The following is a 17,649-nucleotide window of genomic DNA, read 5'->3' as shown; positions in this document are numbered from 1 at the left end:
GGGAAATTTGGCTTTCTACAGAAGCTCAGTAAATTAATTTGATAACAACCACCAACAACCCCTTTAAATATGCACCAGACTTACTAAAAAGTAAGAAAACTCCTGACTTGGCCAAAGATAAAAATAGCAGCCACAGTCATAATGAGGCATTATTAAGGCATATTACCATAGGTATGAAGTAGCATTTCTTTCCACACCTCGGCTGAATAAGTCATTGGCTCAAAGTATTTCCTTGGTTTTGCTAGTATTAAGCCACAGACAATTTGTTTTTGCACCAGGAAACAGAGTTCTTCACCTGAATCTTACTTTCTTCCTCCCTTATCAATTAACCTCATTAGTGCAGAATCATTTGAGAATTTCTGCAAATGTGATATGTAATGTATATATAGGCTAAGTTTGTAGGGTGAAGAGAAAAGGAGAGGTGCACGTTTCTTGTGGTGCACCATTGCTACTCACATCCATTTCAGAGATACAGTCCTTGAGAATCACAAACTGTGGTCTGCATACAAAGGCACAGAGTGTCTAAGGTGACTAGTAGTGGGTGTATTTAACACTGAAATGTACTTTTTAGTTGAATATATTTTACACTCTGTTGCAGATGTTTGGTTATTGGCCTTTTCAAATTTGTATTCTCAGGGATTGTTCTATAATAGTAAAGTAAAAGTACCCTATATGATACTATGTTTGTATTAATCTTTAAGTTGTTTTTTGTAATTGAATATCTTTGCATGCTGTTCCAGATCCATGTTTTTTTCCCATTATTAAGATAATGGAAAATTTAGCATTCCTGTTATTGTACTTCTTTATTAGTCTTAATAATAATGTTTAGTCAAGAGAATGAAGCAAGATGTTCAAGCATGAAGCTAATTAGGAAAGTATGTATAATTATTTACAGCGTACTATTCTTTATGGCATTTTTGTTGGCTAATATTTTCATGTGATTGCTCATCTTTCACTTTACATATGACATGAATCATGTAAAACATACAATACATGCAGAAGATGATATAGTAAACAGGAAAAGTAGGACTTATATTTTTCAACAAATGCTGTCATGAATGACAACAGAGTATTTGCAACCCAAAAGCTGAAATCTAAAAATGAAACCTGTTGTCTTCCTACATTCTGAAAAGCATTTTTAGGATCATTCTCCATCTTATCTTCCATAAACAGGAGGTACTAAAATGTCTTGAAGGCCAAAGACAGGTATTTCAGCAGATCCACAAGACAGGAAGTATGAATGGAGTACCAGTCCCAAAAGAACAATTGGATGATATGGCTGAAAGGTATGATCTGACCAAGCCCACAGTGGTTGAATTTGTAATGGAATTCTTTCCTTTTTCAGAATCCCTATGTAATTTAATTGGCTTGACCGTTTCTTCTTTAAAATATCAACATGCACTGGTAACATAAAACCCAGTATTTTGTTTTTTCACATGTCAAATTCAAAATTATATTAAGTATTACTTGGTTACGTGCTTTAAATAATAGTCTTTTGATGTTTTAATGCTTGACTTTGCAAATGTTTGCTTTATTTTCATTTTAATCCACATTTCAGTTTCCTTGGACAGTTAATTGTATTTCGCAGAAATACTTTTCAGGAAATAGTGAAAATAAGTATTATTAACAAAATAATATTTACCAAATTTTACAAGAAGAAATATCAAGCTTGTTTAAAACATTGCTAAATTGTCTCAGTATCTCATGTAGGTATTTTTAAAAAGTTCATAGTATCAACACTTCAACTACTTAATAGTTTGTCCTAGATTCCCACGATAGTCTGCTTCCTTCTTAAATGTACTTTCTCTTAATTTGGTTACACTTTAGTTTACCATAGATGCCGGAATATAAGCCGACTCGGTATATAAGCCGACCCCCTTTTCTACCTAATACATTACATGTATTTGGCGATGACTGGTATAAAAGCCGACCCTCTCCCCCAACAAAATTTTCTAAATTTCCTTAAAAGTGTCTTTTCAGGTATATTTATCATGTTTATCGGCGAGAATTTGAGACTGCCGGCATTTTTGATGGAAACCAGGAAGTGATTGCGGAGAAGTTTGGTAAAATGAAACCTTTGTGTTGAAACTATATATGCAAATACGGTACATCGGTGGGTGGATTCCCGGAGACTCGTTATAAATTTGATTAACTTAAATATGCAATACAGTGATCCCTCGCTATATCGCGCTTCGCCTTTCGCGGCTTCACTCTATCGCAGATTTTATATGTAAGCATATTTAAATATATATCGCGGATTTTTTGCTGGTTCGCGGATTTCTGAGGACAATGGGTCTTTTAATTTCTGGTACATGCTTCCTCAGTTGGTTTGCCCAGTTGATTTCATACAAGGGACGCTATTGGCAGATGGCTGAGAAGCTACCCAACTTACTTTCTCTTTCTCTTGCGCTGACTTTCTCTGATCCTGACGTAGGGGGTGTGAGCAGGGGGGCTGTTCGCACACCTAGACGATACGGACGCTCGTCTAAAAATGCTGAAAGATTATCTTCACGTTGCTACCTTCTGTGTGCAGCTGCTTAGTGAAGCGACATGCTGCATGGTGCTTCGCATACTTAAAAGCTCAAAGGGCACGTATTGATTTTTGACTTTGTTTTTCTCTGGCTCTCTCTCTCTCTCTCTCTCTCTCCCTGCTCCTGACGGAGGGGGTGTGAGCTGCCGCCTTCAACAGCTTTGTACCGGCGGTGCTTCGCATACTTAAAAGCCAAACAGCCCTATTGATTTGTTTGCTTTCCTCTCTGTTTCCTTTGAAGAGGAAGATATGTTTGCATTCTTTTAATTGTGAGACAGAACTGTCATCTCTGTCTTGTCATGGAGCACAGTTTAAACTTTTGAAAAAGAGACAAATGTTTGTTTGCAGTGTTTGAATAACGTTCCTGTCTCTCTACAACCTCTTGTGTTTCTGCGCAAATCTGTGACCCAAGCATGATAATATAAAAATAACCATATAAACATATGGTTTCTACTTCGCGGATTTTCTTATTTCGCGGGTGGCTCTGGAACGCAACCCCCGCGATGGAGGATGGATTACTGTAAATGTTTATGTATACCAGCATTATATTTTTAAAAACATTATTGGTGAATAAAAATATACCTGGTAATACATAAAATTTTTTGTTAAAAAAAAAGATGACTACACCTATGAAAAAACGTATGAAATATGACAGCGCATTTAAGTTGAAAGTTGTAAAGTTCGCTAATGAATCAAATAACAGTGCAGGAGCTCGTCACTTTGGCATCCATGAGAAATAAGTACGAGAATGGAAGAAGGCCGAAACATCTTTAAAAAGGCAGCGGTAAGAGGATTGGCGATTTCTTCATTCAAGGATTTTTTTATAGTGACATTTACAGTCGGTATTTTATTTTAAACTTCCCGATAATTTATTATAAATTTTATTAATAAAATCAACAACTAAAACACTTTTTTGAATAAATTCTTTATTTAATTGAAAGTACCGGCATGCAAAGTTACTTCTTCATCTGAAAGATGGCGCTGTGGTTTCATCATTAATTATTTCCGTATTCATCGGCAAAACCGGCATTGCGCTGGAAATCTTGAATCTGAAACGATACTCGTTGCATAAGCCGACCCCCAAACTCCAAGCCAAAAATCTAGGACGAAATTTTCGGCTTATATTCCGGAATCTACAGTACGTACTGCAAAAATGCAACTTTTTCTTACTTATTCTTATGTAACAAGACCTTAACAAAGGCTTATTTTGATCTTCTTCACATGTACAAATCGTCAGTAATGTGTTTATTAATCTCTGCAATGTGATGTACTAACAGAATCTCACTTTGTGACCTGATGCAGCTTAACTGAGACACATTTCTCTTGATTTTACATGTTTAGTATAAAACCTGTGAATCCTTCTTATTAAAAAGTATTTTTACCATCAAGTCAATATACCACAGAGCATAGAGATCATCTACTTATGTTTATAATTGTAATGAAGACCACTGTTAAGGTCTTGTTACATAGGAGTAAATAAGTACCAGATGCATTTTTGCAGTACCTACACCAAAGTATTATTCTTAATTTTCACTAATGTCTTTGAGCAAATGATTCACTATGTAAAATGACAGAATACCTCTGAACAAAGTTCATCTGTATTTTTCAAACATTTGAGGGCATATAGTACAGTCTTAAAAGTAAAGGTGCCTCAATGGTTCTTTAGCATGATGCCATAGGTGAACCAAAAAACCATCCACATTAAGGTTCCAGGTTCCAGAAAGAATCATTATGTATTTAGATCTGTAACCTGCTCCATACTGTAAATAACCCTGAATAGATGGTTACAAATTTGTGAAATACCAATGGGTCATGATTTTCAAAGGATTCTTGCTGCATATAGTAACACTGGGCCATGTTCACGTTTTCTTAATCTGTTATTGTCCTGCTAGGTAGCATACCATACATTGAAGATTTCAGGGTTATTTTCTACAAATTAGGAAGTTTTCAAAACACTTTTCAGAGCAAAAAGGATCAACTTCATATGAAAAGAACCATTCTCAGAATAAGATGGTACTGTGTCAAGCAGTAGTTCTGCGAGGAATCACACAATCCAGTAAAGAACCATAAAATGCCATTAAATAGATAGATAGATAGATAGATAGATAGATAGATAGATAGATAGATAGATAGATAGATAGATAGATAGATAGATAGATAGATAGATAGATAGATAGATAGAAATCTTTATTGTCATTGTCACTTTTACAAAAGAACAATAAAATTGAAGGTACTGTCGACTCAGTGTAAGGCATAAGAGTTAAAAAACAAGAAAAGGAATAGTAATAAAAGTACATTACAAATATATACAAATTACACTTGTCATATATACAAATTGCACTGGTTGAATGTACAAATTGCACTGGTTGACTTATAGTCCATATTGCACATTAATAGAATGATATGGAGCAGTTTTATTTGAGTTCAGGGCCATGATTGCTTTTGAATAAAAACTGTTTTTAAGGCGGTTTGTCCTGGTTTTCATTGCTCTGTATCTTTTGCCCAATGGCAAAAGCTGAAAGGGGCAATGACCGGGATGTGATGAATCCTGTGAATGTCTATTGCTTTTTTGCGGCATCGGGAGGTGTAGATTTGTTCCAGAGTGGGGAGGGTACAGCCAATTGTTCTCTCCGCTGTCCTGGCAACCCTGTGGAGCGCTTTCCTTTCTGAAGAATCATTATTTTTAAATTTGTGGATTATGTTGATAGAGTATGTATCATTTCTATTTAACTCTAAAAAATTTAGTCTGCATGAGTAACACCTACGGTACCTGTTGGCCCAGGGTGCACTTCTAGTGATGACTTTTTATAGGATGATTTTTAAAACCAGTCACAGTACTCTGCATACAGTTTCAAAGACACATTACAGAATTAGATTTTCCAGTAATGGCTGCTGATGAATAGTCAACATTCTTTATAATATAGTTATCATTTTGTATTTCTTTTTGCTTTATACTGTACATTGTCTAGAAGATGAGAATGTTGTATTTATTTAAACCCCTAAATCAGTTTATCTTGGGGTGATAGATTCCCTTCTTGTATTTAAAACTATTTTTGACGTGAATGTACTTTGCAGTTGCTTACATTGAACTGTAAGTTCCAAGTGTTTTCCCTGTTTTAGGGATTGTTTAGTTCTTATACTGCATAACCTCCGCTTAAAAAGCATATTGTGTTTTTGCACAATTAAATATATTGAAATTTTCTTCCATTTTTATTAGATTCAATTTTGTTTCAACAACATCCCAAATCCATATAATTAAACTGGAATATTTGGAGCTAAAATATAGGCTGTTGGCTTTTCTGATGGTGGCAGAATCCAAGCTGAAGTCATGGATCATCAAGTATGGTAGAAGAGAATCAGTAGAACTTTTGCTTCAGAATTATACTGTAAGTAACTGCAAAAATATATCAGTTAGTACTCTGTTTTTGCACATATTTTATGTGAAGCAGTTGTGTTAGTATCATTATAACTTTGAGTCAATCTTTACTTGGGAGAAATATTCTAAAATTGTCAATAAATAAACTACATTAAAAAGAATGGAAAATAATTAAAACTTCATTTAAACAGTTATATTTAATTACACTTACAGATAAACTGATTAAATAACCAGAACACATAAAAAACAGTAAAATGTAAATAAATAAATAAATAACCTAAAGATAATGTAACTATAGAGTGAGCAATTACAGTTTTAAAAATTTCAAACTTTGTATTGGAGTTTTTCGGCTCCTTATGTAAAGGAAGCAACAAATCTGTAGTTGATATAAAGGATTTAAAATATTAGAGACAATAAGCCAAAGTAAATACCCTAAGTTCTTGTCTATAAGCCGGACTCATGTATTAGCCGGAGACCAAAAATCATACGAATTTTTAAAATAAAATCGTATCATAGATAAGCCGGACTCATGGATAAGCCGAACGTACTATAACCTATAACTAATAGAAGGGAGGGAGGTCAGTGGTCTCACTCGCGCCCATTTAATTTCTTTAAGGGGGGAGAGAGTGTGAGATATTGCCGTCTCTCTCACTCCCCGCATGGCGCGGTTGGAGCGGCCGGAGCGCGTTCTTTCTGCTCTGGGCGTCGCCGAGTCAACACGAGCGCGTAGCGGTCATTTAAATTGTGATTTTATATGTAAGCATATTTAAATATATATCGCGGATTTCTGCGGACAATGGGTCTTTTAATTTCTGGTACATGCTTCCTCAGTTGGTTTGCCCAGTTGATTTCATACAAGGGACGCTATTGGCAGATGGCTGAGAAGCTATCCAGCTTACTTTCTCTCTCTCTCTCTCTCTCTCTCTCTCTTGCGCTGACGTAGGGGGGTGTGAGCAGGGGGGCTGTGTGCAGCTGCTTCCTGAAAGAAATGCTGCACGGAGCTTCGCATACTTAAAAGCTCAAAGGGCACGTATTGATTTTTTTTATCTGTCTCTCTCCATCTCTCTCTCTTCCTCTCTCTTCCTGCTCCTGACGGAGGGGGTGTGAGCTGCCGCCTTCAACAGCTTTGTACCGGCGGTGCTTCGCATACTTAAAAGCCAAAAAACCCTATTGATTTTTTTTTTGACTGCTTGCTTTGCACTCCTTTGAAAAGGAAGATATGTTTGCATTCTTTTAATTGTGAGACAGAACTGTCATCTCTGTCTTGTCATGGAGCACAGTTTAAACTTTTGAAAAAGAGACAAATGTTTGTTTGCAGTGTTTGAATAACGTTCCTGTCTCTCTACAACCTCCTGTGTTTCTGCGCAAATCTGTGACCCAAGCATGACAATATAAAAATAACCATATAAACATATGGTTTCTACTTCGCGGATATTCTTATTTCGCGGGTGGCTCTGGAACGCAACCCCCGCGATGGATGTATAAGCCGGACTTATGTATAAGCCGATATTCTATTTTTTCATTTTCACAACTTTTTTCCTTAGATAAGCCGCGGCTTATTGACAAGAACTTAGGGTAAGTACCATATTACAATAATGTGCCCATGGGAGCACACATGTGTTTTCTCTTGACAGTGGATTTGCACGGCTATAAAAGGCATTATGAGCCAAAGTCTCACTGAACTCTAATAAAAGCTTTCACATTTCAGTTCTGCCTTAGTTCAAATACTCTTGTCTTTTGTCAGAAAAAAATATTTTAAAAAGGTGATCAAAAGTTGCCCTTGTAAACAAAAGATTCATTGACACTATGGATACCATTTAATTTTTTTTAGACTATACATTTTTTTTCCTCAGCCAGCATGGATAAAATTACTTGCTACATGTTGTTTTTGTTGAGTATTCCAAATTTTTATTATTTTCCAAATGTTTGTATGAATTTGTCATGTTTTTAAGGCTACTGGTTTTTTGTAATCTCCTAAAGTTGTAATTTGTACATTTCTTTTTAAAACATCCTTTTAAAACAACTAATCTCAGGTATACACACATTACTCAGTTGCAAGTACAGTACTTAAAAGGAAAGATCAGGGAAGAGGCACTGTCTTGCCAAACACATATACTCATACTACAGGTTCAGTAAATAAAAGCATTGTTTCAAAGCAATTCTCAAAGCTAATTTGATCATTTGCACTTTATACTTTTATAGGCATTCATTGAAGGAAATAAATTCTTTGAACAGTATGAGGATACATATCAGACAATGAAACAGAAAGCTGATGTCTATGTGAAATATGACAGATCAGGTAAGACTGTGAATTTTCTTTTTAAAATTCTTCTTAAAATTAGCACCTGCCTCTATAAGTATATTACGGATCATAAACATTATTTTGTTCTTCGGTGTGGCTTGTGTCTGATGTAGCAGTTAGTAAAGGGAAATTTTAGGCTATGATAGGTACATTTAATATTAATTTGTCATACTACAGGTGGAAGATGAACAAGTATGGTGGTGACAATACATTGTAAATACAATAGGCCAAGATTTTTCTTTAAAGTTATTTTTTTACATTTACATACAGTAACTATGACATCATTAGAAATGTTGACATTCTACTAATATATGTTTTCAGATGAATAAAATTTAAAAACGGAATTAATATGGACATGTTGTATGAGGATAACAGCTAACTGCCCAAGTGCAATTTTTAATACTATTCCAGCAAGACTTAAAGGACGAGCTCCATCTCACTTGTTGTATTAAGACAATTCATTTTTGAATGAATGTTACATTTTATTTTCATTTTCAGTATCCTAACATAAGTTCTGCTGGATATGTATATCTTTCATTTGATGACTTTGTTCAACATTACTTTCCTACTATATGATAATGTTTTGCCTTGTTATAGAAAATTCAATATTCAAATAAATGTATCATAAATAATAAGAACATATTATAAATCTCATTCCTTACTATTGTACTGAATCCTGAGCATTTACTTATACTCCAAAAGTCAGAATATTCTGAGCAATGCAATGCTTAGATAGATAGACAGACAGATAACTAGCTATGCAGGCACTTCAAACCATGAGGTTATATATTCAAATCCCATCACTGATACTGTGTGACCCTGAGCAAGTCACTTCACCTGCCTCTGATCCAACTGGTAAAAAACAATAGATATGTAACCAGTTGTATCTCAGCTTTTGTAAGTTGCTTTGGCATCGATTGAGTAAGTGAATGTAGATTGATTGATTGTTTTTGTATGGATGGTCCACCATTCACACTTAAAAGGCTTGAACAGGTTTGTTGAACCAAATTAAATAAGTACAAGAGTTTACATGTAGATCCAGCAAAATTAAACTTTTTAGCTGCATCACATCATCTAAGAAGCCTACAAAATAATAAAGAACCAATGAAGAACATTTAGTTTAGATAGAATGCCTGGTGGGGGCAGTGTGGAATTTTGGCCTTGAAACCCCAGTATATGTTGTTTTTTTTACTTCAGCTTAACTGAAGTTTCTAAATTTTTTTTAGCCCTCCCAGCCATCTGTCCTTATCATCGGACTCTTCTCTAGAGACTTAAAAACCAATTCTATATATAAGGACTCTACTTCTCTATTAATTATGTAGCTGTCTTATGTACTGTATGTGTGTATTATTTATTTTTGTATGTGATTTATTCATTGTTACTCTTGTCTAATTTTAATTTGCTTTAATTTGCTTGTACCTATTTTTTTTACCTATTCTTTGAAATTTTGTAAACCACTTCGAGCTACAAACTGTATATGAAAATGTGCTATAGAATAAAATGTTATGGAGTATTTATGGCTAGTTTATGTATGAGATGAGTGTGTCAAAAGCAAAATCTTTGTTTACACTTTTTATTTGAAGTCTAACATACAATTTATTTTTCTTCTGTGTATTTTTGGTTATTTAGGTGTGAATACTATATCTAGGTGTGCATTTCTTTTTTTCTATTTTCTTTATACTCAACATCTGCAAAATTACTGCACTCAATCTTTTAGAACTATGCACTCCATAGATTCCAAATGACTTATGACCTTATGAAAGGTCAATTAGAGATATTCAGTTAAATTTTAAGAGAGAAATACTATCTTCACCTTTGCATTTGGCTGCCCAGTGTCTTAATTGTTGTTTACATACCAGTTATGTTGTGCCATATATTTTAGGAAAATATGTTTAAATGAATTCTTCATATTGCTCTACAATTCCATGCTTTGCCCTGGCCAGGCACAATATACATATCTTAACATGTTCAGTACAATCAATGGCACATATCAGTGACCAGTTTTCTACTTGTGTGATCTCTTACAAAATATTGAAAAATGATATTGAAAACCACTGTGAGAGCCCTTCAACCTAAAATAGATCAAGATCATGGGGTGAATCAAGTATCTCATGCTGTGTGTAGTTTTACTGTTAATAAGTTGGATTTTAATGAAAGTTTAGAATTAATCATATTTTCCTTTAAAGCTGAAGAAATTGAAGGGGTGAGCAAATTTCTATATGATACTGCTGCACAATGGAAGAATTTGTCATTGGAGGTTCGGAGTGTGCGTAGCATGTTGGAGGAGGTGATTTCCAATTGGGACAAGTACAGCAGTACTGTTGCCAATTTACAAGCATGGCTTGAGGATGCAGAAAAAATGTTGAACCAACCAGAGAATGCCAAACGGGTAAGAGAGTAACAGTTTGGTTACTGAAAAATTAAACAAAATGTAAAGTATCCAGAAACCTTCATCATTACTATGTATTCCTAACAATATCAGAATTTCTTCATACATATGTTTGTCAGTATTTTCTGAGAGGCTAATTCTAAAATAGATGTTTTGTTCTAATACCATTTTTCAGGAATTCTTCAGAAATTTGCCTCATTGGATTCAACAACACACAGCGATGAATGATGCTGGAAATTTTCTTATTGAAACTTGTGATGAAACTGTGTCACGAGACTTGAAACAGCAGTTGCTTTTACTTAATGGAAGATGGAGAGAGCTATTTGTGAAAGTTAAGCATGTAAGATTTTTTTATTGTATTAGACTAACTCAGATATACTGTACCTACTCTACCCTTCTCTAATTCAAATCAGCATACCATACATTAACTGTTTTTTAAATTTAACTTTAAATAAAAATGAATGATAAATGAAGAGTGCAGCATTCCATTCACACATCAGTTATATTCTGTTAAATCTGGATTAAGACAATGAATGCAGAAATTGGTAAATAACAGCACGCGTAACTTGGATAGGATCCCAGGACATCAGGTAAAAGCAGTAGGTGATCGAATTCTATGCACACTGTGATCTGTTATGGTCCATTTTGAGTAGCCAGGCCCAGCTGGCTTTCTGCCTGGTGCTTATGGCCTTTCTGTCACCCTGGTGATCACAGCCATTTTCTTATATCTCTCTATTATAAAAAAAAATCTTGGGAGGGAGACGAGAGAGACGAGACGTGATCTTCTCGGAAGACACTTTGAAGTCTCGCGAGACTACTTGCACAGAACACACTTTGAAGTCCCGTGAAACTACGTGCACAACACGCCCTACTACAAACAAATTTTCGGAGACACTTTAACGTCCTGCGAGACAAAGAAGTGAGATAAAAGGGCAGCTGCTGTACAGGCTTTTAAATGATTCGGGGGTGGGGGGGGGATAACTCATTCACTACAGCTTTATTGCTGGCAAATATCAAGAAATAAAATATGAATGAAATGAAAATAAAAATATCTTTAAATTGTATATCCGGATAACCAAACCCAGCAAAGTGAGCAGGGGGCAGAGTCCCCTAGTAAATAATTAAAGATTGAGGTCCCTTGCAAAAATATTCAAATTGATTACACTATTCCAATCCATATTTCTACTTTAAACTCACATCCTTAAGGAACTGATGTTAAGTAAGTCTAAACACACTGAAATAAGGTAATGGCATGATAGTGTACTGGCAAGTACTGCTACCTCATTGATCAAGCATCCTGGGATCAGATCTCATTCCTGGGCATTATCTTTGTGGAGTTTGCATATTTTTGTCATGTCTCCAGGTTTACAGCTTTTTTTCCCCCCACATCTAAACAATGTGCGTATTATGTTGAGTGTTGATTCCAAATTCAGGTGTAAGTAAATTTTGTGGTCTGCATGAGTGGGCTCTGCCCATGGACTGCCATCCTGCCTTGGATTGTTTTTTCCTTGCGCCTGATGTTGTTAGTATAAGCAGACCTCCTGTAACCCACAATTAGATCACTCTTAATTACTATTTCATAAAAAGTTATTCTATATATAACACATAAATATGCACTGAATAACATATCTTTTATTACACAGGTAATATACAGTGTAGCTCTTGATATAATAACTATAGGTTATTTTGAATTTCATTATCATGTAATCAAAACAGAAATATTTATGCTCATCTTTGTGAAATAGGGGCTGTTCTGTAGAAAAATGAAAAAGAAAAAATTATGTTGCCTGAAAAAAGACATCACATGTTTACAGGTTTTATTAACAAACATTCGCATGAGGTGGTTACCTAGATTTCATTATTTCTCATGTATATTTAATTTATTATTACTCTTTGTTTGTGTGGGATTTACTGCAGGTGCTACAGTGGTTTTCCTAAGTCTCCAAATACAGTGTATTAGTTTGACTGGCAATTACAAACTGACTCAATGTGAATGTAAATATGGGTGTGCTAAATCTTGCACCCAGTGCTGCCAGATTCAGCTACAGGATTAAAAGGTGCTGAGAAGGTTTTGTTATGTATGTATTCATTTTCCCATTTCTATGTTTGTAGTTACATGAAATCCGTATTTCAGCACATTAGGGAGGTTTTTTTCCATTAATCATTTTAATCATTTTTGTGAAATACTTGCCAAACAGAAATGAGTTTCCCTGTTTTTTTTATGTTTTAAGTATGCACGGGCTGATGAAGTTGACAAAATAAGGAAGCAACTGCAAGATGGAGTTGCTGCTTTAAAAGAATTTGTCGATAAGGCAAATGAAAAAATGACCTCTCCTTTGGAAGTATCTTTTCTAAATGTACGGACCTTTACACAAGATGCTGAGGTATGTTCTTTTTAGGTGACTTCTATGGATTAGTACAATGTAAGCTTTAAGATTGCTACAGGACTTTGACTATAGTTTGTTGAAATTAAGCATTGGTCTCCGATATAAGGATAGTTTGCTGTTTTCAGTAAATACCTGTAAACCTGACTTAAAGATTAACATTTTACAGCTTCAGTTGCTTTATCTTGTATTTATTTGACAGATTAGTGAGAAATAGTTGATAGGTTTTGATCATCTTCAGCTTATTCAGTATTAAAATGGTCTTTCATTTCTACTCTTTGTAAATAATTTTAATTTTGCTTAACAGCTTCATTCCTTATTTTAATAATGTTATTTAAGCTCAAAACACATAATCTTTGTCAGGCAGTTACCAATTAATATTTTTGTCACCAGTTTCTTGATTAAGTAATTTTTTTCTGTCTTTAATTATGATTAAATTGTTTTAGTTATTATTTTACTTTGACATCTTTTAGTTCAGAAATGATTAACACGTTTTTCTTTTGTATGTGCCTTTGTACAAATTTTATTCTATATAGCATCAGATTATTTCTTTCAGTCTAATTTATTAACATATTTCCACATTTTTAATTTGTACCTGTTTCTGCTTGTTTTAATTGCTTTATTTGAAATGTAATTGCCTTATTTAATTTAAAATAAAGAAGAATGATGAATGAATAAGGCCATAATGGGCATTTTTCCAAATTCTACCTGGAAGTGAATCTTGTCTGATTGAATGTAGAAAAAGGCTTAATAAATAATTAAGGAGTTTAATCAATGCCTGCATTAGCCTCTGATTAAAAAATAGATAACTTGAAATCCAGCAGTCCCAGAGTTTGCAGGGTCACGTTTTAGGAAAGAACAATGGTTAGATATACTTTTATTTATCTGTGAAACAGGACTAAATTTATTTTTTATTAGAAATGTACTTTTATGTTTCCTTTATATACTCTATGTATCTGTTATCTTCTAATTGTAAATCCCCAGCGAAACAAACATTACATTTATATCAGCATTTACAGTTTTAGATTTATTTTTGCAGGATATTAAACAGAAACTTCCCATAATGGAAGCTCAGTTTAAAAATGTCACTAGAAATGCTCAGATACTTACAAAAGATACACCTGAAGAGGAGATCACCCTCATGCAATCAACCATGACAGGAATTAAGGATCAGCTGAGCAAGGTACAGAATTTAAATGTGTTGAATACTAAATGGAGTATGTATTGTTTCCAAAATTTGGTGGCTTCCAATGACTGATGTTTAACTGTTCAAATTGTCTGCTGTATCATAAATTCCACATTTACACCATTTTTTTGTTTTCTTAATTTTATATATATATATATATATATATATATATATATATATATATACACTAGCCATTCCCCACAGCTCCACCTGCATAGTAGTGAAACAGTACAAATAATCAATAAACAAAAAGGTATCGCTAGCTAAGTAGGGGCAAGTTACGCTCCAAAACACAGAGGTAGACCGACCCCCCACTCCTGATGTCAGACTTCCCCCATCCCTTGGCCTGCAGCCTCTGTCTCGGATTAGTGTGAATGTATTGCTCTTGCAAGCGATCTATGATAAAAATAAATATAGTGAAAGTAAACACAAGAGACACATAAAAATAGTTGGGGGTACCATTGTAGTAATCCCGTTTACTTGGTTTAGGCAAGTAAATTGATAATTTTTACAGCAGGAGCTTGTAACAGAACTGAGGGCAAACTGACCAAAGGGAGGTTTATATGGCAGGTTAACAGGAAGGGGTGGGTCCAGAAGAGTAGGAACCGGAAGTGGCATCAGCGTTATAAAGACCAGTTATCTGGTCTTCAGAGGAAAATGGAGAGAAAGTATTAGAGGACAGTGCCAACCCCTGGCTCGGCGGGTAATCACAGTTATTTGAGCCCTTATTCCATGCAGATGTGTGTGACTACATATACAGTGGAACCTCGGTTCACGACCATAATTCGTTCCGAAACTCTGGTCATAAACCGATTTGGTCGTGAACCGAAGCAATTTCCCCCATAGGATTGTATGTAAATACAATTAATCTGTTCCAGACCATACAAACTGTATGTAAATATATATATTTTTTAAGTTTTTAAGCACAAATATAGTTAATTAAACCATAGAATGCACAGCGTAATAGTAAACTAAATGTAAAAACATTGAGCAACACTGAGAAAACCTTGCACAACAGAGAAAACTAACATTACAAGAGTTCGCGCTATACTGTAGCCTTATGACCCGATCGCTGTAAACACTCTTTTTAAATGAGTTTTAAGCACAGGGAACTTTATTTAAAAGCCAACCATAAGCAACCAAGAAAGTAATATTGCAGGAGTTCACGCTAATAGCCTTATAACCCGATCGCTGTGTAAACTTTTTTTTAATGAGTTTTAAGCACAGGGAAAAAAATGAACATTTGAACAAATCCGAACTTTATTTAAAAACCAACCATAAACCACCAAGAAAGTAACATTGCAGGAGTTCACGCTAATAGCCTTACAACCCGATTGCTGTGTAAACTTTTTTTAATGAGTTTTAAGCACAGGGAAAAAAATGAACATTTGAACAAATCCGAACTTTATTTAAAAACCAACCATAAACCACCAAGAAAGTAACATTGCAGGAGTTCACGCTAATAGCCTTACAACCCGATTGCTGTGTAAACTTTTTTTAATGAGTTTTAAGCACAGGGAAAAAAATGAACATTTGAACAAATCCGAACTTTATTTAAAAACCAACCATAAACCACCAAAAAAGTAACATTGCAGGAGTTCACGCTAATAGCCTTACAACCCGATCACTGTGTAAACTTTTTTTTAATGAGTTTTAAGCACTGGGGGGAAAAAAGGAACATTTGAACAAATCCAAACTTTATTTAAAAACCAACCATAAACCACCAAGAAAGTAACATTGCAGGAGTTCACGCTAATAGCCTTACAACCCGATCGCTGCGTAAACTTTTTTTTAATGAGTTTTAAGCACAGGGAAAAAAATGAACATTTGAAAAATCTGAAATTTAATAAACAACCAAGAAAAGTAACATTGCAACAATTCATGCTACAAACCGAAAAATGAACATTTGAAAAATCCATAATACAAAAACTAACCATAAACCACCAAGAAAACTAACCTTGCATGAGTCAAGTTCTGGCATGAAGTGAGGAGGAGGAACTGGGTAGAGAACAATCCGGTCTCGACGCAGTTGAATACTTGTTGCGGGATGTAGCCTTCGTCCTCCACTAATTTTGTGACATTTTTCACGAATTCTTTCGCAGCTTCAGCGTTGGAACTAGCAGCCTCTCCATGCCTTACCACACTATGAATGCCACTTCTCTTGCGAAATTTTTCAAACCATCCTCTACTGGCTTTAAATTCCTCACTTTTGCCACTCGTAGAAGGATAGTTTTGCAGCAAATCGCCATGAATCTTCCTGGCTTTCTCGCATAACATTGTCTCGCTTACGCTATCCCCTGCAAGTTGCTTCTCCTTCAGCCACACTAGCAACAGTTTTTCCACCTCTTCCAGCACTTGAGGCCTCTGCCTGGTTAACGCTGTAACTCCTTTTGCAACATCAGCTGCTTTAATAGATTCTTTCTGCTTTAGAATAGTCGAAATCGTAGATTTTGACTTCTTGTACTCGGCGGCAAGATCAGTAACACAAACGCCACGCTCATACTTTTCAATAATTTCTTTCTTTACTTCAATTTCAATTTTTTGCAAAACTTTCTTCTCACCACTCTTCACTTGCTTAGAAGCCATGGTTAACTGCAAAAGCACATGAAATACTGTAGAGCACAAAGAGTTCACAGGTAAAGCACGCACGTCTGACTGAGAACAATGAACAGGGAGAGGCTGAACACGTGCTTAAATACAGTAATTGGCGCATACGAACTGGAAGGGAAATGAAACAGAGCACAAAGAGTTCACAGCGAAATCATGCACGCACGTGCAAGCATGCATGTCTGACCGAGAACAATGCAACACGTGCAGAAATCATCGGCGCGCACAAACCGAAAGGGAAACTGGCTTGTTCGTATACCGAGCGTGTGGTTGTGAATCGAGGCAAAAGTTTGGCGAACGTTTTGGTCGTAAACCGATTTGTATGTGTACCGAGACGTTCGTGAACCAAGGTTCCACTGTATATGTGTATATGTATATATCTGTGTGTGTATGTATATATACAGTATATATATATATATTCATAGCATCCATAGTCTGAGTCTCGATCTGATTATATGGGTGGTTACCTACCAGGTAATGCATGTGGTTGGTCTGCAGTCTACAAATATCCGCTACAGGCCCTCTCAGTTGCGAGAAGCAGATCCACCCATACAATCAGATTGAGACTCAGACTACGGATGCTATGAATGTAATTACTCCAATCTCCAGGCTGTCAAATAAACGATCCATACGCTGTGGCGCAGTGTAAAGGGACTTTGTCTCTGACGCTGACTTCTGAGGTTCGATCTCCGCGAAGAGTGTAATGGAGTGTGTACGCCTGATAAGCCCAAATAAGGGCGAAACACGTGTTGTGTACTCTTTGCATTATTTGACAGTAAACTATGTAACATACAGTAAATATATATATATATATATATATATATATACTGTATATATATATATACACACACACAAACATAGAGTATACAGTGATC

At 35.2% G+C, this 17,649-nt stretch overlaps 1 protein-coding gene across 7 annotated transcripts in view; it reads left to right on the top strand.

Moving 5' to 3' along the window:
* LOC114648588 (nesprin-1-like) overlaps nt 1-17,649 on the top strand; it is a 360,492-nt gene that overhangs the window by 71,740 nt on the left and 271,103 nt on the right. For all 7 annotated transcript variants that reach the window (XM_051924543.1, XM_051924540.1, XM_051924539.1 and 4 more), the window contains 7 exons: nt 1,174-1,286; nt 5,748-5,916; nt 8,109-8,205; nt 10,395-10,597; nt 10,773-10,937; nt 12,829-12,981; nt 14,021-14,164. In XM_051924543.1, coding sequence (XP_051780503.1) covers nt 1,174-1,286; nt 5,748-5,916; nt 8,109-8,205; nt 10,395-10,597; nt 10,773-10,937; nt 12,829-12,981; nt 14,021-14,164 — 1,044 coding nt within the window. The remainder of the gene's footprint in view (nt 1-1,173; nt 1,287-5,747; nt 5,917-8,108; nt 8,206-10,394; nt 10,598-10,772; nt 10,938-12,828; nt 12,982-14,020; nt 14,165-17,649) is intronic.

Source organism: Erpetoichthys calabaricus, chromosome 3 (assembly GCF_900747795.2).
Source record: "Erpetoichthys calabaricus chromosome 3, fErpCal1.3, whole genome shotgun sequence".
In the NCBI taxonomy this organism is placed as follows: Eukaryota; Metazoa; Chordata; class Cladistia; order Polypteriformes; family Polypteridae; genus Erpetoichthys; species Erpetoichthys calabaricus.
The sequence above is the reverse complement of the archived record's forward strand: the minus strand, read 5'-3'. Positions and strand labels throughout refer to the sequence as shown.